General features: G+C 34.6%; 1 protein-coding gene across 1 annotated transcript in view; it reads left to right on the plus strand.

The window, feature by feature from the left end:
- Positions 1-2,320: 2,320 nt before the first annotated feature.
- Positions 2,321-24,119, plus strand: part of LOC149771763 (uncharacterized) — a 76,684-nt gene continuing 54,885 nt past the window's right edge. Inside the window, exons 1-5 of the mRNA XM_089948161.1 lie at positions 2,321-2,512; positions 9,323-9,445; positions 10,306-10,422; positions 11,301-11,394; positions 14,296-14,508. Of these exons, the coding sequence (XP_089804287.1) occupies positions 2,321-2,512; positions 9,323-9,445; positions 10,306-10,422; positions 11,301-11,394; positions 14,296-14,508 (739 nt within the window). The remainder of the gene's footprint in view (positions 2,513-9,322; positions 9,446-10,305; positions 10,423-11,300; positions 11,395-14,295; positions 14,509-24,119) is intronic.

Here is a 24,119-nt window from a genome sequence, read left to right on the forward strand (position 1 = left end):
TCAAGGGAAGATTATGAACGTATCTCAAAGGACCACACAAATGGTCGGTTCGCACAGGAGAATGGGGGGTCATCGAGGATATCAAACTAGAAGGGTTCAACGAGTACGTTCAACGAAGAGATAGAGCATTATCTTGCGGACCTAAATGTGCGGATTTTATATGTTAACTTGGCCTAGGCACAAATGATAAAAACGTAAAACTACAGCGAGGGCGAGAAGATCAAATGAGAACTCTGAGATCGAATTTACTAAATATTATTCATAAATGTTTTAAAATACTCTGGCACCGAGTTCTATATCTTAGAAAATGAAACATGGTATAATTTCTATATCTTAGAAAATGAAACATGGTATACTTTCTATATCTTAGACAATGAAACATGGTATAATTTGTTTAATCTTTTATGCTAATCTCTCTCCCTTTAATACAAATAATACTATCATGCAGGTTAGATAATTTTTAATTCGTACTCTACGGAGATTCGAAACATGTTCCACAGGTAAACGGCACCCATCGCCTTGCCTGCACGCACCAGTCCATATTTCATCACGTCAAAGCACACATCACCAAAAAAATAGGCTACTGAGTCGGTGTTATATGCACTCGTGTATAGCAGACACAAAGCATGATGACCTATAAAATCCAGGGATAGCAATTTCCGTTCTCTTTATAATATATATATATATACATAATGCTGGACCAATTTGTAATTTTAAAAAGTAGCCTTAACATCAGTCTTTGTGATTGTATCAGTGATTTCAATCCGTGTAAAATAAAGTTACACCTGTACTACACATAACTGACAATGTGTTCTTGATGCTAGAAATGTAGTGTAGTGATATCAGTAATACCTATACACTCGTCTTTTAGAACAATAAATAAAGATTCTAAAATTCTTACCAATACAGGTTAATATGTGACATTTTGAGCCGAGCAAAACTATTATTATTATTATTATTATTATTATTATTATTATCAGAAACAACATAATTATATCTCGCCGAATCCTCTTGTAATTGCTGTTATTGTATGGTATTAAAAATCTGTATATGAAAATGTGACGTTCAGCATTTACAGTGCCAGTCCTTCTGTTCGTGTGTATTTCAGTCTGTCTGACGTCGACTCACTGTTAAAGATGTTGTGATAATTAATCCTCATTACAACAATAAAAAATTCCTCTGATGATCTCCAGATTTCAGGAATCAGCGAACAAGAAATCAAAGGGTCAAGATAGTTGATTCCCATGCCTAAGAAAAACAGAACCTTTTGCAAATCAGAAAAATAACAAACAAAAAGTAATAACATTTACAATCTGGTATTAGGCTGCAAACCCTACAAGAACTGTGTTGTAATCCGCCTTCTGCGGATAGAAACAAATATGATGGATTCATAAGGATACTGACTTTATTAATTTTACTTTACATTTTTCTTTACGCATCCGAATTGAAAAAAAAAAAAAAACATTCATAGAACTCGTCATGAATGTACAATTTTCCACACAATGATAAACTGTAATTTGTTTCACATCGCCCTCCACTGGCGGGCTGTGTAAAGTCGTCCGCGTAAAATAAAGCAATTAAATGGGTTTTAGTTCACTTTTAATTTTCCAATTAACATTTCAAATTAGTTACTAATCTTGTCGTTAGAGAGTGATTAGGCCGGGTATCTAAATTAACCAATGTGCAGGAAAATTAAGATTGAATTCCGATTTATGTAGTTTGTTACATGTCGACTGATAACCCTATTGATTTTTTCTGGTATTTACGCCAGCCGTATTCATCTTCAAATTTATAGTTTCTAGTTCGCCTTCAACAGAACAACGAACGGTTTGTGAGAGGCTGTTTTAAAAGGACTTCGACGGTGTGGCATCAAACTAAACAGATGCTACTGACATTTCAGAGAAAATATAAAGAGTTATTAAAGAATCCAACGTGTTGTAAGAACTGTGAAATAATGGTTTTCACACTTATTAGATTCTGGAAATTACCAGTCGCGACACAAATTGGACCCAATAAAGATTTTCTTCTGTGGTGATGAAGAGCTTGTCGTGAACACAGCTTCATGTAGACATCATCGCATCCATGTCGAGAATATAGAAATGTATGATATAATTCAGTCTATTTATAAAGCAAGTATAACAGGTTTTGTCATCTAAAAACTCTGATGATAATGACGACACCATCTTTTCCTATCAATGTTTCAAGAATTTACCTTGAACGAGCACCATACTTCCAGATGACGTGAATTTTATTTTACTCTTGTATTAATATTACTGAGAGAGCTATAGTTGAGTTCTTGCTCGTAACATTCAGACCTAAGATGGGTTATATTCGGAACCGTTCGAACTGTCAATTTCTCGTCGACTCGGTGAATGCAACTAAGGCAGTCCAAGGAATTACTCCATCTGTAGAGTTGCACGAGGTCCTGTTAATTGTGATAGGTTTTGGTGTTTTCACGTCACTGATTACAATTCTCTTTCAGTCAATTCGGAAACATGTTTACAGAGATAAGGTGAGTGATATATGGAATAGTTTATGCAATTTTAAAAAAAAATACGTATGAGAGAGAGAGAGAGTGATATGTAAATAACTCTTTCGCATAAAGGCAAGGCGTTTCTGTTTCATTAGGTGATGTTATATTGTCTGAGGACGCTGATGAATTTGAATTCACCGTTATTTGTAATATAATGCAATTATAACTTTAATCTCATAAGGGTTTGTCATCTCCTGTTTAATCCAAGATATAACATAGAGAGTTTGTTTAATCCAAGATATAACATATAGAATGTACTTAATCCAATATATAACATAGAGAGTTTATTTAATCCAAGATATAACATAGAGCGTTTGTTTAATCCAAGATATAACATAGAGAGTTTATTTAAATCCAAGATATAACATAGAGAGTTTGTTTAATCCAAGGTATGTTGTTGTTGTTATAGGGTTTAACGCCATTTTTCAGCACAAAATAGGCTATACATGGCGGCCAGTATTAATAATGGAGGAAGAACCCGGGAAAACCTCAGAAAGAACCACCGACCCACGAGAAGCTACCGGCAAGCTTTCTGACATATCCACATTGGCCAAGCTCGAGACTCGAACCCACGTAGACAGAGGTAAGATGGCAGTGATCCGTGACGGAGAGCGCTTTAGACCACTCGGCCACTCGGGGCTCCCTAATCCAAGATATAACATAGAGAGTTTGTTTAATCCAAGATATAACATAGAGAGTTTGTTTAATCCAAGACATAACATAGAGAGTTCGTTTAGCACGAACACAAAATAAAGATAAATAGCATAAAAAGCACACGGAGCACAGATAATGGCATAAAAGGCACACCTAACAGAGATTATGGCATAAAAGACACACAGAGCAAAGATAATGGTATAAGAAACAACGAAATATACTCCTTCGCAGAGATACCGACAAACATGTTGGAAGTCCAAGTGGAATGTATTTACTTGTGGCGAAATATAGAGCTCTTGAGTTCTATACAAAATTATCTTTGTGAAACTATTTTTTTATCGACCTATTAATTTAACTGGGTCGACTATAGAAACACGTTTGTGATTTTGAAAACATAAGATTCTCCCAAGTTATATAAATAGATACTTAGTGTGAAACAGCATCTTGTCAGGAAAATACATTAGCAGACTTAAAAGGCTATACGCATTTAATTCTTTACCCTCGAAGGTAACCAAGGACCAGTTTATATCATACATAAACATAATCCGTAATGCATAACCAATTTATTATTTATATCTCATAAAATCCGTAAAGCATTATCAATTTGTATCATACATAGTCCAATTTCATAAAAAAGCATTAATAACCTGAAAAGTGGTGATTGATTGTAAGTTTTACGGCTCACGAGCACTGTGAGGCTATATAGTGCCTGGAAAGTGAAGTCGTAAATTATCTATACATGTAAGTATCAAAAATGTATATTATGCTGAATTGACATCAAGATTAAAGTCCAGTATGGTAAACATTGTCACCGTATCCATAGTGATATTATCTTGATAAGATCTCTTGGCAAAAGTCATTTTCAAATAATACAATACCAGAATCTTTGCCAGTAATATGCTTTATGATAATGTTAATGTTCCCATTTATTGTCTGGGTAGCTTCTTAAAGCGTGCTATTTGATGAGGCAAACCGTGCTAAACGTGTGACTGAGACGTGCCGACAATTAAAGCTCATAAACCAACAGAGAGAACTCGACCTGAGTTTCGTGTTCTCTGACAAAGGCGTAATCGTGGAGGAATACTCGGACTACAGGCTAATGCCATTGTCATAAGCGTCTGATGAATATGTCCCAAGAGTAACAAAGCTAGATCGATTTGGCAAATACAGCAATACGTTAATAGCCATTCTGTCTGCTTCAGTTGTGACCTTGATACTTTCTGCTTTGTAAATACGATGTTCATCTACTAAAGGCTGTGATTAATCTTCCATAGTCGCGTATACAAGTTGAGTTGATTGAATGTACTCAAGGTCATTTTTTTTGAATGTGCTACAAGTCCGACTCGGGGCCCTGAGTGGTTCTTTCTTGGGTTTTTCCCTGGTTCTTCCTCCACCATTTATACAGGCCACCATGTATAGCTTATCTTGTGCTGAAAAATGGCGTTAAACACTATAACAACAACAACAACAACAACAACAAGTCCGGTTTGCTTCAGCAGCTCATGATAATCAAGATTGATGTTTTCTCAGACAATCAATACATAAAAGTCATATGTCTAACCGGAAACTGTTTTCTGGGACAAGCAATAGATAAAAGTCATATGTCTAACGTGAAACTGTTTTCTGGGACAAGCAATAGATAAAAGTCATATGTCTAACGTGAAACTGTTTTCTGGGACAAGCAATAGATAAAAGTCATATGTCTAACCGGAAACTGTTTTCTGGGACAAGCAATAGATAAAAGTCATATGTCTAACGTGAAACTGTTTTCTGGGACAAGCAATAGATAAAAGTCATATGTCTAACGTGAAACTGTTTTCTGGGACAAGCAATAGATAAAAGTCATATGTCTAACGTAAAACTGTTTGCTAAGGCAATCAATACTGCAACAATCAATAGATAAAAGTCAGACGTCTAAGCGGAAACTGTTTACAGATGTCAGAATTCTGATAAAAAAGATATAAAATAAAGATAAAGGTAACGTACGTAGGTTTTGATTCCATATTGTCATATTCTAAAACGAGGCTGCAGCTACTTTATCCTCGAGGTTTCCTGATTACAATAGCAGCGCCCCTACGATGGAATGCGAATACTAGCATTAAACATAGCCTGGAATCCTGGATTCCCTGCGCACACCGTCGATTCGGCCGATAGCAGCGGAGAAATTCAAGATGGCGGTATTAACACAAAAATAAGATGGCAATCAAGAGAAAGCATAAAATCAGTTATTTCTAACTATTTTGCGAATGGCATTTTCGTTGCATTAGTCAATTAAAGAATTACTGGAGTTTGTTTAAAGTGTCATTGTGCAGTACAGTCATTTTAGCCATCATATATGAGTTAGGAAAGGATACTGTTAGAAATTGCGCAACTGTTTTTGGTGTTGATTTAATTCTGTCAGAGATGCATTATTTGAAAGTTTCTTCGATTGTGTTTTTTTAATATACCGACATTTTCTTGCATCTTCAAACTTTCATTTTAAAATGCGTTCATGGAACAGATAATGGGTCTGGGTGGGTGGGATTAGGTTGGTAATGCAACCGATATCTATTTATGCAATGCAATTTTTGCAGCTTTACAGGTTTGCAATTGCTATTTATCTCGTTTAGAAAAATAATACTGTGCTAGTTACACTGTGACAGCCATAAGTGGAAATCTGGATAGGTCAAGTCTTAATATTAGTACTACATGAAATGCATGCTCAAAGAATAGATCTAGATCTTAAATCGCTGGTTCATTTTGAACAGATCTAGATCTTAAATCGCTGGTTCATTTTGAATAGGTCTAGCTCTTAAGTCGCTGGTTCATTTGACACAGAAATTATTAGATTTATGTAGTCATTGATTAAGCAATATAACAGGAAAAAGCTTAGGATATTTTTTTTCTTTAACATAACTCGTATAGGGACTTAAGAATATTTTCCTTTCTAATTTAGTCGGGCGTTGCGGATATTTTGACGTCAGTTTAGATAATGCTTGATGTAAAGCAATACGACCAGTTTTAACTGTATGTTTACTTATAATCTGAAGCGTATAACGGTCAGATATGCTTGAATTTTCGGGTTGTCTATGACCTATTGGAACTGGTACTTGTACTGTGACTACACACGAGTTCATTATAATACTATACATTCAACTCGCAGACATGCGACTAGTGTTTAATGCTTGCTTCACTGTCTTGGGTATTGCTTGTTGTTAAAGTATCTAGTTTGTCTTTATGGAATTATTGTTAAATATATGTATAAAAAATAAATCAGCTGATGGCTTTACCTACTCTGTCTATGTATGTGTGCGTTTTGGATTTTTGATATAGTTTTTAAATTGTTTTTGTCTTATCTTACGATATATGCAGTGTGGCAGTTTATAGTGATGTCTAGTACTGCAGCATCATGCCGCAGACAAATAGCTTTATGTCCCACCCAGTCACATTATCCGGACACCACGCCAACCAGTCCAAACACTAGCCTCTTAATGCCGAGCGCCTAGCGCGGCAGCTGCTAGTAACGTTTTTAGAAGTTTTGGTATGACTTGGCCGGCGTTCGAACCCACTACCGATCTCCTGCATCCGAGGTGGACGCTCTAACCACTTGGGCCACCGGAGCGCTCGCTATGAATGCATATTTCCTGCCAAAAGAGATATCATCATAATAATATTTAATTTTTAGTTCAATGTTATCAAAATTAAATTACATGAATCAGTTGAACAATTTTGCAGGTGCCAAAAGTTTCCTATATAAGTACAGATATCACGCAAAAAGTAAAATGAAATATACCCATATATTACCAAAGCAGAACTCAAACATTATTACTACCAAGTGTATCTGTACGGTGTTTGAGTTCGTTAATGATCTTTTCTATTCAGATTATGTCGTACTGGAAATAAATGTTTTTGAAGCTACACAGGTTTGAATGTTTTAAAGCATTTTGGTTCATTTTTTATTGCATATATACTTGTTATTTCTTGTCAATAAAGATTCTGACCAATTATTCTTCTTTTCTCCAAAAGTTGCATTGCATATGTAGATATAAATTGTATTTCAAACCTAACTCCTCGCCCCCGCCCCCGTTATTTGTTTCATTCGACAATGACACGTATACTCAGTGTCATGAAAATAGGTTTATTATAAAACGTAATGTAAAATAATATAAAATACAATTGATAAAATTTCCATTCAAATAAAGCACCACACACACACGTGCGCGCAGAAATGACAGCCCACACATAATGACTGAAAATGACAATATTAAATAGTGATACTTGCTACGACTCTATGGTCTGAAAACAAGTAACAGAAATGAGCGAAAACCAGCACGTTTAATAAAATTCAACAAAAATTTGATTTCCCTAGAATACGAAAGTGACAATTTAAAAAGAGCTGAGTTTTAATCTTGAATGTGTTTATATATAAATAGCCTGGAATAGTGTTAATGTGCTAACAGTCTTGATGTATCACAATGTTATAATCCAAAATGTTCTTGAATGAGTTCGCAATAATTCCTTAAATAGTTATTTAGTCCTAAAGTCAAAGAATACTTTGTTATTCCACTGAGTAATTTCAAAAAATAAATCCTACTCAAATTAAACTGAATACAAATAAATGTCTGATTCCACTAGTCAGGTGTTAAAATAGGAATGAGTCATTCTAATACAAAATATGAAAAGTAATACTATATAAACCTAATACGCAATCAGAGGACCGGGATATGAGTAAAATGTTCATTTCAATAACATATTAAGTTGTCAGATTTTACCAAAGAACATGACAACAATCAGGTACACCAGGAATTTCCGAGTGGAAAACCAATGTCCTGAAATCAAATCCAGGTACACCAGGAATTTCCGAGTGGAAAACAAATGTCCTGAAATCAAATCCAGGTAAGCAAATTTACCTATGTATAACAACAATCGTAATATAATATCTACAACTATAGACAAAAATTAGTTTTGTAATATGTTGCTGATAAAAATAGACATTTAGTCAGGTAGGCCCAAATTATGGATAAAGGTCAATCGCTCAATTCAAATTAAATATATTTAACATCTGCTCATTAACAAAAGCCAACGCACAATACAACTTAAATATTCATAACACACAATACAAATTTAAATATTCATAACGCACAATACAAATTAAATATTCATAACACACAATACAAATTAAATATTCATAACACACAATACAAATTAAATATTCATAACACACAATACAAATTAAATATTCATAACACACAATACAAATTAAATATTTATAACACACAGTACAAATTAAATATTCCTAACACACAATACAAATTAAATATTCATAACACACAATACAAATTAAATATTCATAACACACTTTAAACAAACATTGACTACTTCTTTAATTGACATAGTGGTAAATAATGGAACGAAATTATTCCGCCATCTTTAATTTCTCCATCGGTATCGGCATTTCGGAGGGTGTTTGCATGGCCTCGTGTGCGCTGCATCAGGGAAGGTCACGATACCAGGCTAACAGTAAACAAAGGTCTCACTGCGACGTTAGCAAGAAACCTTGCGTCATATGGAAATATATGTATTGTTCAAACCATGAGTTTGCCAATACAACAATAAAAACAGGGTTTGTCTGTTTTATTTTTCAAGTAGATAATATAGCTAAATGGTTCTTTTGAAACAAGATCACATTACAACTATTTCTGTACAGTACAACCCACTTACGACAGTTTATACTTGGTAACGTTGGTGAGTTTCCCGCATAATGAATTTGAAATTATATATATATTAAAATTCTCACAAAAATTAAAAGGTATATAAGAAGAATATAATTATCACAGTAGTGCGATTCTTATTGCTAAATCATGCCTCGTTCTCAGTATAAAAAATCGGCTTAATCTGGCAATCATGATCACGATACTGTGTTGTTATATACAGTTATATACATAAGCACAGCATCGTGCAGTTGAACGTGTTATATATATAATGTTCAACTGCTTAAGATGCAATTCATATATATATATATATATATATATATATATATATATATATATATATATATATATATATATATATCCACATCGAATAAAACAGAACGAATGTGGAGGGATATTTAACGGGTTGAGAACACGTAAAGCCTCTGTCTATTTCTGTTTCCAGAACTTGCTGGACACTGCGTTTGATGCTGGCGGTAAAGTGAGCTTCGGACTGACGGCTACGACTATCGTATCACAGTGGACATGGGCAGCCACCCTACTGTACTCCTGTACTGTGGCCAGCAAGGTAAGATGTATAATATAAAAAACAGAACCTTGCAATAGAATCTTGGCCTGTCCATTGTTGAACTTATTCCAGTCTAAACAATATATTAGACTTTTCTCTATTCTGTAATAATTGATTTAGGGTCAACATTCGAATTTAAATGTTAAAAAAGAACAAATGCTGTTAATTATTCTTTAGTAGTTACGTAGACAAGTAAGCAAGCAAGGATTTATGTATGTCTGTATGACGACCGACTGAGTACCTATATTTCTTCTTTGAAAGAGATTTATCAGAGACTATATCTATAAATTATTAATAGTCACTGACTTAAGTGCAATTAACATAATTATATAAACGAAATTTAACAGTACAGTCGATGTTGTCAGATCTTTGTTTTTTGTTTGCTTGTTTTTTGTGGGGATTTTTACATGTTGTATATACATTTGAAAACATGCCTAATAAAAGATGTAACCAAAAGGAAATACGCTATCACATACTCAATCTTCCTCATTGTAATTTTAATAAGAAATAATCAAAACGGTAAAGTCTCTATGAAACGTATTATTACAACATAATACTCCTATTACAAAACCGAAATCAAAAAATAAAAAAACATATGTACAACAAAATTGAAATACTAATTGGAATTTAATCCCGCGTACAATACACACGACTCACTGAAGTTCCTAGTAAATAGTACAAACATGTTGCAGATATACCAACACGTATGTAAGAAACTACGGACAGAAATTGAGATACAATACAAATAGATACCTACATACACGCCTAGCTACAGCTTCTTCCGTTTCTTATGTACACGCCTAGCTACAGCTTCTTCCGTTTCTTATGTACACGCCTAGCTATAGCTTCTTCCGTTTTAGTACGGTATCAGCGGCCCGTTCTGGTACGCTGCTGGCGCCACCATTCAGATATTACTCTTTGCAATGCTATCTGTACAACTGAAGATTCGGGCACCGGGAGCAAAGACGTTTCTACAGGTATGGCTAACTAGTTTGCTATTCTTTTCATACCTGAATATATAACAATGTAATAATGTCTCTCCAACTGGTTTCTGTCTTTGGCTGATTTTATCGCCACTTATTCCATAGAAAGTACAATTTCTTTGGTACAGATCCTGTAATTCTGTATCGAGTTTTTAAAATTAGATTCTTAAACTTTTATAAACAAATTTATTCTTTCATTTTATATTTGTCGAGTCCACCCGAGTTCATTTTTCGGAAAAGGAACATATTCACACCATTCCTTCTGTTGGCGTATACGTACCATTGATTTTTTAAAATTCCATTTGTTGACAGGTAAAGCCTTCTAAAGCTGAGGAACAGTCTATGAATTCCATGGGTATCTTAGCGCCATCTAGCGATAAACAAGTGCAAATGTGCATGTTCCATTCTGTCCGTTATGATCTGGAAAACGGGACCTAATATATTCATTTTGTCTGATGTTGCCGGTGATGTCATTAAATTTGGTCGTATTGTAAAGATATTACCTCAAATCTGCATTAGGCCAAACTGGAACTAATGATTCAAAGAAATTTGCCATGAAAGGCTGTCAAATTGTCCATATATCGGAGAGAATTTCAGTATTTACGGTAATGTCGTAAAACCACCATCACCTGGCTCCTGCTAAGTACGAAGATCCTTTGAAAACCAGAGAACAAGGGCCATCCATATGTCTTTTTGTACAAATAAACTTTGATAAAACTTACACTTATAAGGGACAGTTTTTGAAATTATTAAGATGAGTAATCATTCAAAAATCTCGATGTTATAAATCTGAAATGTATTTCCATATCGTGTTATGAAGAACTTCAAATTAATTATATATTTATAAACACTATTCTATTTGCTATTTTCAGGTTATACGTGCTAGATTTGGCTCCACGACCCATAAGGTATTTTGCTTTTACGCTCTGCTCACCAACATCATCGTAACAGCTAATCTAATGCTGGGTAAGATTCAAATATTTGTTCTTTTTAAACACATTGTAATATTAGACCCCATTTTTACACGGTCAAGTCAATATGACGATGTAGAAAATGTTCTATTACGTCTGTGATTTACAATGTATGCAAACAATTCACTCTTTATGGTGTCTTTTTCATTACAAAGAAGAACATAAATATAACTAAATAATAATAATAATAATAATAATAATATTAAATAATAATAATAATAATAATAATAATAATAATAATAATAATAATAATAATAATAAATAAATAAATAAATAAATATGAAAATTGCGTTCTTGAAATGCTGCCCAAAGTATGTCCAAGTATTCTCTGTCTTTAAAATCGATCTTAGGTTAATGTTTAACGTCATCATATTTGTTTTCAATGTATGAATGCACAGTTTTAGCGCCAACTAGCTCGCGTGTCCCACTTGTTTATTAGTAATAAGATCTATTTTCAAATTATCAAGGTTTTGATGATATGTGATCGTCGAAATGTTCGTGACTTCTTGCACGCTATTTATGACATAACATATAAAATAGTATTTAATGTACATAATTAATGATGATACGCACGGTAATTAAGTATATGATGGCTGCTCTGGACTGAGCCTTACTTTATATTAAATATAGTACCGCGTATAAGAATAATCTAAGAACATGCTCTTCTAAAAGACTCCTCATGTACATCTCTTATCACTGTATATAACTAAAGTTATTTTAATTTGTGTGCATCCATATATATGAAAATAGGTCATAAAGATTGCTGGTGACACGTATTCTCAGAGCAGAAACCAGCTGCCATTTTCCTGTCTTAACGTATACGCGTTTTTTGGCCTAGCAAGGGTTAAGCATGTGTAGTTTTTAAACTTTGAGCAAAATCGCGAAATATTTGCAGTTACAAATTCTATTATTTATTGTAAAAAGAATAAACAAACAATTTGCGCAAATACGACGGGCATTTAACAAATTATATATATATATATATATATATATATATATATATATATATATATATATATATATATATATATATATATATATATATATATATATATATATATACCTACCTTTTGTATCCATACAGTAAACTAATACATCTGTCTTCCATGCATTTGGCATGGAAGAAAAAGATTTTAGGACCTGAGTATCCTTAAGGGCAGGGATTCTTACCGTTCTCAACTTTGACACATTAGGTTAAAAAATCATTTTCTACATAAACACACATACTTCAGCCTTTATGTAATTAAGACAAGATTTTGAATTATTTCAACTTTATACACGTTATACAAGATAGTATTATTAGAGTTTAACGGCACGTCAGCGCAAAAATAGCGAGATATACGATTATTAATTGTTCGAAAATTAAAATGAAAAGTATTGCAAAAAAGGCTTTCAATTGCAAGAGAGAGAGAGAGAGAGAGAGAGAGAGAGAGAAAGAGAGAGAGAGAGAGACTTAAACCGCCTCTCTGACTAATATTCTCACTATTACATTATTACATTTCTTTCCGCAGTTTTGTAAATATTTCAAAACTTTCATCTTCAGCTATATAGATTAGTAACGCTTAATAACACTGTTTGTATTAGGACTAGATATAGTATAATGATCATATATCATTGGTCAGATGGGCCCTTCGTATTGTTTTTCTATTTAAACAATGTTGCAACGAATTGGATCTTAGTATATTATCACTATTTTTTGTATCTATCTATCATCTATTAAGGTATCTAGCTAATTATTTACACCTATCTACCTAGCTAAATGCCTAGTATCTGTCTATTGATACATCTATCTACCTAGCTAGATGTCTAGTACCTGTCTATAGATACATCTATCTACCTAGCTAAACGTCTACTTTCTGTCTATAGATATACATCTATCTACCTAGCTAAATGCCTAGTATCTGTCTATAGATACATTTATCTACCTAGCTAGATGCCTAGTATCTGTCTATAGATACATCTATCTGCCTAGCTAAATGCCTAGTGTCTGTCTATAGATACATCTATCTACCTAGCTAAATGCCTAGTATCTGTCTATAGATACATCTATCTACCTAGCTAGATGCCTAGTATTTGTCTATATATACATCTATCTACCTAGCTAAACGTCTATTATCTGTCTATATATACATCTATCTACCTAGCGAAACGCCTAGTATCTGCCTATAGATACATCTATCTACCTAGCGAAATGCCTAGTATCTGTCTATAGATACACCTATCTACCTAGCTAAATGCCTAGTATCTGTCTATAGATACATCTATCTACATAGCTAAATGCTAGTATCTGTATATGGATACATCTATCGACCTAGCTAAATGCCTAGTATCTGTCTATAAATACATCTGTCTACCTAGCTAAATGCCTAGCATATGTCTATAGATACACCTATCGACCTAGCTAAATGCCTAGTATCTGTCTATGGATACATCTATCTACCTAGCTAAATACCTAGTATATGTCTATAGTTACACCTACCTAGCTAAATGCCTAGCAGCTGTCTATAGATACATTTATCTACCTAGCTAAATGCCTAGTATCTGTCTATAGATACACCTATCTACCTAGCTAAATGCCTAGTAGCTGTCTATTGATAGATCAGTTTATTTATCCGATATGTTCAACATGAAGAAAGCACACACACACACACACACACACACACACACACACACACACATATATATATATATATATATATATATATATATATATATATATATATATATATATATATATATATATATATATATATATATATATATATCCATGCACGAGATTGCCTGGTAGTGTACATACCTTTTTTCTATCCACCAATTACCAAAAGTACGGTTTTTTAAAGTATTGTTTTTCTTTGAATTTACGTCTGTAACGTTTTCTTTTTGGATAACGCTATAGGAGGAGCCGCAGTATTGTCGAGCCTGTCTAAAGGTGTTGGAGTGGAATACGCCACGATTCTAATGACAACTCTTATTGGTACCTATACATTTACTGGGGGCTTAGGAGCCACTTTCTATGTATCGTATTTCAACACCGCCATTATCTTCATTTGTATGCTCGTCTCCATCATCAAAGTTTTCAACGATCCGGATGATGCCGGGAATCCACTAGGTCAGTCATTTTACATAAGCCTGCAATAGCCTGTCTACTAGGTCAGTCATTTTACGTAAACCTGCATTAGCCTGTCAACTAGGTCAGTCATGTTATGTAAGCCTGCAATAGCCTGTCCACTAGGTCAGTCATTTTATGTAAGCCTGCAATAGCCTGTCTACTAGGTCAGTCATGTTATGTAAGCCTGCAATAGATTGTCCACTAGGTCAGTCATTTTATGTAAGCCTGCAATAGCCTGTCTGCTAGGTCAGTCATGTTATGTAAGCCTGCAATAGATTGTCCACTAGGTCAGTCATTTTATGTAAGCCTGCAATAGATTGTCCACTAGGTCAGTCATCTTATGTAAGCCTGCAATAGATTGTCCACTAGGTCAGTCATTTTATGTAAGCCTGCAATAGCCTGTCTGCTAGGTCAGTCATTTTATGTAAGCCTGCAATAGATTGTCCACTAGGTCAGTCATTTTATGTAAGCCTGCAATAGATTGTCCACTAGGTCAGTCATCTTATGTAAGCCTGCAATAGATTGTCCACTAGGTCAGTCATTTTACATAAGCCTGCATTAGCCTGTCAACTAGGTCAGTCATGTTATGTAAGCCTGCAATAGCCTGTCTACTAGGTCAGTCATGTTATGTAAGCCTGAAATAGATTGTCCACTAGGTCAGTCATTTTACATAAGCCTGCATTAGCCTGTCTACTAGGTCAGTCATGTTATGTAAGGCTGCAATAGATTGTCCACTAGGTCAGTCATTTTACATAAGCCTGCATTAGCCTGTCAACTAGGTTAGTCATGTTATGTAAGCCTGCAATAGCCTGTCCACTAGGTCAGTCATGTTATGTAAGCCTGCAATAGCCTGTCCACTAGGTCAGTCATTTTATGTAAGCCTGCAATAGATTGTCCACTATGTCAGTCATTTTATGTATGCCTGCAATAGCCTGTCAATATAACAATATTGTTGACTGTATTTAGTTTCAAAAGACATGCGTAAAACCTTATTATCTACCGTATTTAACTCTAAAATGTGTCCAGAGATTCTTATTGAAAACCGTATTTAACTCTAAAATGTGTTCAGAGATTCCTATTGACAATCGTATTTAACTCCAAAATGTGTCCAGAGATTCCTATTGACAATCGTATTTAACTCCAAAGTGTGTTCAGAGATTCCTATTGACAATCGTATTTAACTCCAAAATGTGTCCAGAGATTCCTATTGACAATCGTATTTAACTCCAAAGTGTGTTCAGAGATTCCTATTGACATCCGTATTTAACTCCAAAGTGTGTTCAGAGATTCCTATTGAAAACCGTATTTAACTCCAAAGTGTGTCCAGAGATTCCTATTGAAAACCGTATTTAACTCCAAAATGTGTCCAGAGATTCCTATTGACATCCGTATTTAACTCCAAAGTGTGTCCAGAGATTCTTATTGACAACCGTATTTAACTCCAAAATGTGTCCACAGATTCCTATTGACATCCGTATTTAACTCTAAAATGTGTCCAGAGATTTCTATTGACAACCGTATTTAACTCCAAATCTGTCCACATAACTTTAGTGCCGAACGTATTTAACTCCAAAACCTCACCAGAGGATGTTATTGTCTACCGCATATAGCTCCAAATGATCTCAAAGGGTCTCTAATCCGTCTACAAATATACCATGACAGCAGTCCTCAAACTGTCGTATATTTCTTTATAATTATTATAGCTATTTTAGGCTAAGATTTATAAGGTTTAGACCTATATATTTTTTATTTAAACACATGCAGTTTTATTCACTGCAGCGGGGCCTCTGTGACAAGTAGGGCCGGGGTCAAGTGCCCTATTGTGCTCCCCATAACCAGGTCGTGGTATTTACCTAAATAAAATGCGTACATCCAATTCGTAATACACAGACCTAAATTTACTGTAGCATAAATAATGTGACATTATATCTCGTCTGAAAATTATATAATTTCACAGCCCGAGTTTAGATTTAAATTCATAAATAGAGTGAATAAGTATAGTATTTTTAAATTTGTTATAATATGCCAAATACAAAGGATATGCATGCTCCATACAAAGATACGTCTTAAACGTCAGTAATTCTGAGTATAAAAATTAACTTCCCAGTGCAATTTAGAAAAGGAAAGAAAAACTGAATACAGTGGAAGGGGACAATTGACATATGTCTCAAGGAGTGCGTGATTATTTATTGCTGCAGAACCTAATACGTGAATATATTGAACTGGAAAAGGTAAACACCAGATGAATCACGTGTAAACTACCCTTTGTTTAGACAGTTTATTTACCAGATATTTCATTAAAATTTTAGATGAGTAAAAGCGCTAATGGTGTTTAAAGCGAACTAATCTGTTGCTTATTTTCTTAGATTTTATCAGTTTCTTTGTCAGATTTTACCATCTTACTTTGTCCGATTTTATCAGATTCTGTTGTCAGATTTTATCAGCTTATGTTGTCAAATTCTATCATTTTTGTGTCAGATTTATCAACTTCTTTGTCAGATTTTCTCAGCTTTTGTTGTAAACTTTTATCAGTTTTGTGTCAGATTTATCCGCTTCTGTTGTCAGATTTTATCAGCTTCTGTTGTCAGATTTTATCAGCTTATGTTGTCAAATTTTATCAGTTTTGTGCCAGATTTATCAGCTTCTTTGTCGGAATTTACGCGCTTACTTAGATTTTATCAGCGGGCTATCAAATAACATTAAATGATTATTTCATATGAAGTATATTGGCTGGGAATCAACGGTTTGAAGTCATTGATTTCCTAACCCTTGGAGAGCATAGTTTGTCCGTAAACTGTTAATGGCATTTTGAATTAAAACCATAATTATACGACAATTAATGAAAACAATCATAAGTGACTGCGGAAACATGAATAACCATGCATTACACAGTCCTGGGAATCATGGATAAATGTGGCTGAAACTGTGAATCTCCAGGTACGTGCTTTAATATCGAATGGTTTTCGTGCCTACATTTGGCAATGTATGATTTAAATCGTTTAAATAACTGAAACAATTTATTGCAGCATTTAGGCAACCTGGGATCAGTACGGGCATTATTGCGGAGTTTCATTGTATTTGTCAATTATAAATGATCAAATGTATATTAAGTTTCCTTCTATGTGCTAAACGTTAACATGATGGGCAAATGGGGCAATATAGATGGCGAATGGGGAAATGCGGATGACAAATGGGGCAATGTAGATGGCAAATGGGGCAATGTAGATGGCAACTGTGGCAATGTAGATGGCAAATGGGGCAATGTAGAGATGAAATGGGGCAATGTAGATGGCAAATGGGGCAATGTAGACGGCAGTGGGGCAATGTAGATGACAAATCTCCAGACTGAAGCCATACACCAATCAACTCGTGTTTATTCGACATTCCAGATGGCCACAAACCTATTTTGTCTAAGGCATCGTGTGATCCATTACTTAATGGTATATGTTGAATTAAGTCTATTTGACCAACAGGGCGTCGTCTGTTGCCCTAATGATTAAACACCAAGATTTTGTTTGTACTATATAACAGTTCGAAATTCAATTCGTAATGTCATTCTTATCCGAACCTGTTTGATGTCTGTACTGTCAACAAAATATGTGTGTAATATAGCAATAAAGAAATCATAAGAAAAACTCTGGTTGCAAAGAAAATGACATGCTAATTAACAAAAATGGTTAGTTTGGCTCTGGCGATTCCGGCCTATCAAATACCAGTCTATCCTGGCTTTTACGATTTATCTACCAACAGTCGATATATATATATATATATATATATATATATATATATATATATATATATATATATATATATATATATATATATATATGCAAGTTCTCATTTGATTTCATATAGTGCCATGTGTGATCTTGCTATTTAATTACAGATAATTGATAATGTTACACCTTTAGTGTTCCATCTCTAGGTCTTAAATATGTAACAGATGGAAGTGAAACCATCAGTTTACGTAAAATAAACAAGAAATTTATTTCTCTATAATACAAAGTGAAAATTCAAGAGACACTTACAGTATTATGAATTAATCTCTAAATCTCAAATAATTATATATGTCCTATCATAACTCCAAAATTAAAGAGCCAATCGATTGAATTCTAATAGTCTGGAATGTCCTGATATAACACAATGATGCAATCCAGGAATTTCGTTATCCAAATTAGTGTGTTTAAATCCAAAACTGAATAAAAACTTTAGCAATGCCAATGACTATTTTAAAGAAAAAATCCTCTCGAATTTAACTGAACTGTAAGCTGTCACCTCTAATCGTTTCCAAATACTGGCCTAAAACTTGAATCAATTATTTCTTTGTCAAATCCATACTCAAGCACAATTCGCTTGAACCATATCGTGAACGAAATTGAAGCAATCCAACTAAAGAAAGTCTAGTCGTAAACAAGACTGGTCTTGAACTCAAATGCTGTGTAAACATCCATTTACCATTTACAATTTTGGACAAAAGTAAGTTACATATATATACATTCTGTTTACAACTTACAACCATGGATAACATTTAAGCACACAATATAAATTAAATATACGTAACATTTTATTACAAACAAGGTTACTGGACCTAATCATAATTACAACCAAAAAGGATAAAAATATCGCTTATGAAATTTAATTTCCGTTACAGCTGATCAATCAACAGTCTCTTCGCTTGAGTAATTTTCCATCTCAGTAGAAAAATGCCGATGCTACATAATTAAGGCGAGACACTGGTCTAAAATTTGAATCCTACCCAGTACACTGAATATAAACACTGGAATAGAGGGATTAGATGATTATAATCAGTGTACTGGGTAGGATTCAAATTTTAGACCAGTGTCTATAATCAGTGTACTGGGTAGGATTCAAATTTTAGACCAGTGTTTATATTCAGTGTACTGGGTAGGATTCAAATTTTAGACCAGTGTCTATAATCAGTGTGCTGGGTAGGATTCAAATTTTAGACCAGTGTCTATATTCAGTGTACTGGGTAGGATTCAAATTTTAGACCAGTGTCTATGATCAGTGTACTGGGTAGGATTCAAATTTTAGACCAGTGTCTATAATCAGTGTGCTGGGTAGGATTCAAATTTTAGACCAGTGTCTATAATCATTGTGCTGGGTAGGATTCAAATTTTAGGCCAGTGTATATATTCAGTGTGCTAGGTCGGATTTAAATTCAAGACCAGTGTATATATTCAATGTGCTGGATAAGATCTTAACTCTGGACCAGTGGCTCTGTTCAGTGTTTCGAGTAAAATCCTAGGTTTAGACCAGTGTCTCTATTTAGTGTCCTATGTACACGTGATCGTGTCAACAAGTAATAAACATCTGTGCAGGAGAGCTCTCTCCTACCTCACACCTGATCTTTATCCTGACTTGTTGATTATTTTGACCTTCTGCCTCGAGCTTAGCGTAAACAAAGCTGCAAGAACTTCCCCGTTTCAATCATCTCTTGCACATTATTTCAGATTAATCCAGATATACGTTAATTGCAACACACATAAGGCTTTCTTAGTCCATTTCGAGAAATCCGTTGTTGTTAATGTTATTTTTTAAATTCATATTTTACTTATTATTTGTTAAGGGTAAATCAGTACTATATCAATGTTTAATCGAGGACTTCTAGTATTTTATTTTTGGACTGTGTCGATTAATCTTAAGTATAAAGTAAACTTTATTGTTAGACCTATTTACATGTGTATATATCTATAGCACACAATTAAGACGCTGTGTATTACCACAAGTGGGGCCCAGAGTGGCCGAGTGGTCTAAAGCGCTCACCGTTCCGGATCACTGCCATCTCACCTCTGTCTGCGTGGGTTCGAGTCCAAGGCTCGGTTATCGTGGGTACGTGGGAAAGCCTGCCAGTGGTTTCTCGTGGGTCGGTGGTTCTTCCCTGGGTTTTCCAGGGTTCTTCCTCCACCAGTTATGCTTGCCGCCATGTATAGCCAATATTGTGCTTAGAAATGGCGTTAAACCCTACAACAACAACAACAACAACAAAATTTCCACTACCGTATGGGTTTTAAAGCTAAAATGCAATTAAGCGTCAATTAAGCGTCATTAAAAGTTTACACATTTTTCAGTCTAAACCTGATTTTTCCAATGAATGTTTTCCCTTTTGAACCTGATAGCAGTATTCACAATCGCCACTTTGGCTGCTGCCCTGATTATTTGTTCAGAACTGTGAGAAAAAGAATCCATCATTATCCTTCATCCTCGGGATCAACATTCTTATGCTCTTTTGGAATTTTTCTGTCCCGCACTGATGCATATAATTGACTATTATTCATTTTTTTAAAATGTTTACAATCATCTTGACTCTAATCCGCTTATTTATAAAAACCAATAAATCTTTTTTTCAGAGCGTTCCACTGTCCACAACTTAATTGAATTGTATTACTATATAACGCTCTTGATTAGAAAGAAATAGCCCGTATGTGATGTTTTGTGCGATATTTCCAAGGTATTTAACATGGCCTGGAATATACTTTGGATTCACAAATCTTTCGCATATGGAATAAGAGTCAAATTTACTTAATTTGTAACGTCTCCATAAACAATTTACTCGAACAAGGCGTTATGATATATGTTGGCATTTCTGAAGGTTCTTTTTTGGGACCCTTATTCTTTTCGACTTACATCAATGGTACAGCTTGTAAGTGTGTGTATTTTTAGGCCTACTTCCTCATGGCACATCTTTGAGGTACAGACGTTATCTGAACCGATCAGATGACTAATCAAAGTCTTCGTGACCTACAATTGTGAAGATGAATCTGTTTGGTAAATCTCAGCCACCAAAAAATCCTAATGTGTTTTTTTCTTTCTCCATATTAATATTGATTTAAAGTCTAACCATAAAATGAATGACACCAATATCAATCTTATACAATTTTCGGATGCCAAATGTAAATGGACGGAACACAAACACGATTTTATCAATAATGTATATGAGCAAACAGCCGTGCTTCTACATCTTCAATATACTTTATCAAGTTAAACTCTTAACTCTTTGGCTATTTTGTGTGCAATCATTCGCCCGAATAATGTTTTGAAGTGTGGGATACTTTATCTGAAATTGACTCGCTTAGGCTAGAAAAAATTGCAGAGTAAGTAGTCATAATATTTACTGACTTGATAGAAATTTATTTATCATAAAACGAGATGGGACATTTTCCAATCTAGAAGAATATTTCACAAATTGTCTCTTTTCAATAGATTTTAATTTTAATTGTTCCATCATATTTCAACGAAAAGGATATATTACTTTATTAATTCCGTGTAAGCTTTTAGCCTTGTGGTGTAATCTCGAGTTCTTTAGCTCTAATCCTTTTTAAAAAATCAAGTACGATTAGACACTGCAAGTCTCTCTCTCTCTCTCTCTCCTCTGAATTCCGCCAATCGCCGTCATTCAGTTTTTTTGAACAAAAGAAACTCGACTTTGACCTAATATCGAAAAGGCACTTTATTACCTCAAACAAGGGCAGATAAGATTCATTATCATAGTAACCAAATAGGTTCAAAATCTAGTTCGATCTTTATGCCGTTTCGTCCCGATACAATCCTCAGACTTTCATTTTGTGGTACCTCAGACTTTCATATGGTGGTACCTCAGACTTTCATATGGTGGTACCAATTATTCTCCTGATAACTTCCCTTACTAAAGTGGACAAACTGCTGCTCTACCATCATCATCAGCCCCGACCATCTATAGCTGGTAGCAGTAGTGATGATCAGTCACTACCGTTGGGTGGTATGCAGTCAGCTCCTGCACGCGCGCTTCATCCATATCCAACTGGAGGACTTTTCAACAGCCTTGGCCAGTGATTGAGCCGCAACATTCCGATTTATTCCTGTTATCCATAGAGCAGCGAGCATCTTCCAGACTGATTGAGCCTTGTAATTCCCAACTCTCTTGAAAACAACAAAGTACACAGTTCCTCTATGCAATCATATTTATTTAGGTTTTACGTACTCGATTAGCTTTCCCTTATGAGCCCCTTGCATATCTCTGTTGGTTCTGCATACTTGCTTAACTTTCCCTTATGAGCCTCTTGTATATCTCTATCGGTTCTGCATACTTGGTTAACTTTCCTTATGAGTCTGTTCATATCTCTCTTCAATTTACAGTCAACTCAGTGGCTACCAGCTTCTTCCTTGACTCTAAATAAATCGTCACATCTGGAAGAAGATTTGTCGGAATAATTTCCTGTAATAAACCATTTGCTTCCTAAGATCCACACACATTTCCAAACTGTCTAGTTCATCTGAGTATTCCCCTTCTATGTGGTGAGGTGTTGTTTGGTTGAGTTCTTTCTCGACTCAGCTGACATACTTTTAATTGCAGTGATTATCCTAATGCTAAGGAAGTTATTTTAAAACTAGTTATTGTCTAGGCAAGTTACAGATTTGATTAATCATTGTTATGTTTGCTACGTGTTCTAATCCATTGTGCTTGCTTTGCTTTTCCTCGGAATTTTGTTATTATTTTTCTTCTCGTTTTTTGTCTACTTCTGAATAGTGTTGTTTAAGTATTGTTAATAGTGTCTAATTCTCCCGTATACACTTTTTACGAAGGGTCTAAAGTTTGTCTATTGCCACCTCTTTATTTTGAGATGTATGAAACTTTGTAGAACAGGGATGACCCTCGACAAGTTGTGATTACTTTTACTCCAGTCCAGCTATTTTCTCTGTCAAGTGAAGCGAAAATCGTGTGTAACGAATAGCAGAAAATACCAAACAATGTTAAGGAAAAGTAAGTGCCCGCAAAAGGTGTTTTAATTGCTGTTTATGTTTTTTTTATATTTATATATATATATGTCTCTTTTGGAACATGCATTTTACTATGATATAAAAATACCTTGTCATTTATACCAGAAACTTGTAAAAAGAAATCATACACAGGGCCGTCTTAACAACATTCTGGGCAAAGCAATGCACTGGGGCCCCCCACCGGCCCTACCCACCCACAGGAATTCCGCTAGATATCACTATTTATTTAATATTGGGAAGCGTGCTTCCCACTGCACTTTTAAAGCAAATTAAATTGGCAAAAGATCTTTCAATATTCATTAACAATATGGGCAGCATTATGCCCCTAGAAGCGTGAGGCCCTGGGCAACTACCCAGTGTGCCCATGCCTTAAGACGGCACTGATTATACACGACTCTTTATGTTCTCCTGTTCTAGTTCGATTGAATCATTTATAAATTCTTAAGATGGCTGTGTCGCACCTACGATAAAATAGTAACGCACACAATGGAAATTATTCACTGCAATAGCGAAGCGCCACATAGCTTCATTCGAAATCTATCGATGCCGATGCTTATAGATAAAAATAAATGGTCTAATGAAATGAAGAGGGATCTCCAAAGATTGTATTGCCTTAAGATACCCCGAACCACTTAGTACCGACTATTTACCCAGAAACCATATCAAGAGCGTAACAAAATAACATAAAATAACGCACTCGACTTATATTGACTTTTTTCCTGTATTAAAGCAGGAGTTTGATGTCTTGCTGTGACTAATGTCTGCCATATTCAATAAATTACTCGAATGTTATTGGACTGCATGGGCGAAAATTTATTTCGATAATAACACAT

Source organism: Sinohyriopsis cumingii, unplaced genomic scaffold (assembly GCF_028554795.1).
Source record: "Sinohyriopsis cumingii isolate HCF-2022 unplaced genomic scaffold, ASM2855479v2 utg001673l, whole genome shotgun sequence".
Lineage (NCBI taxonomy): Eukaryota > Metazoa > Mollusca > Bivalvia > Unionida > Unionidae > Sinohyriopsis > Sinohyriopsis cumingii.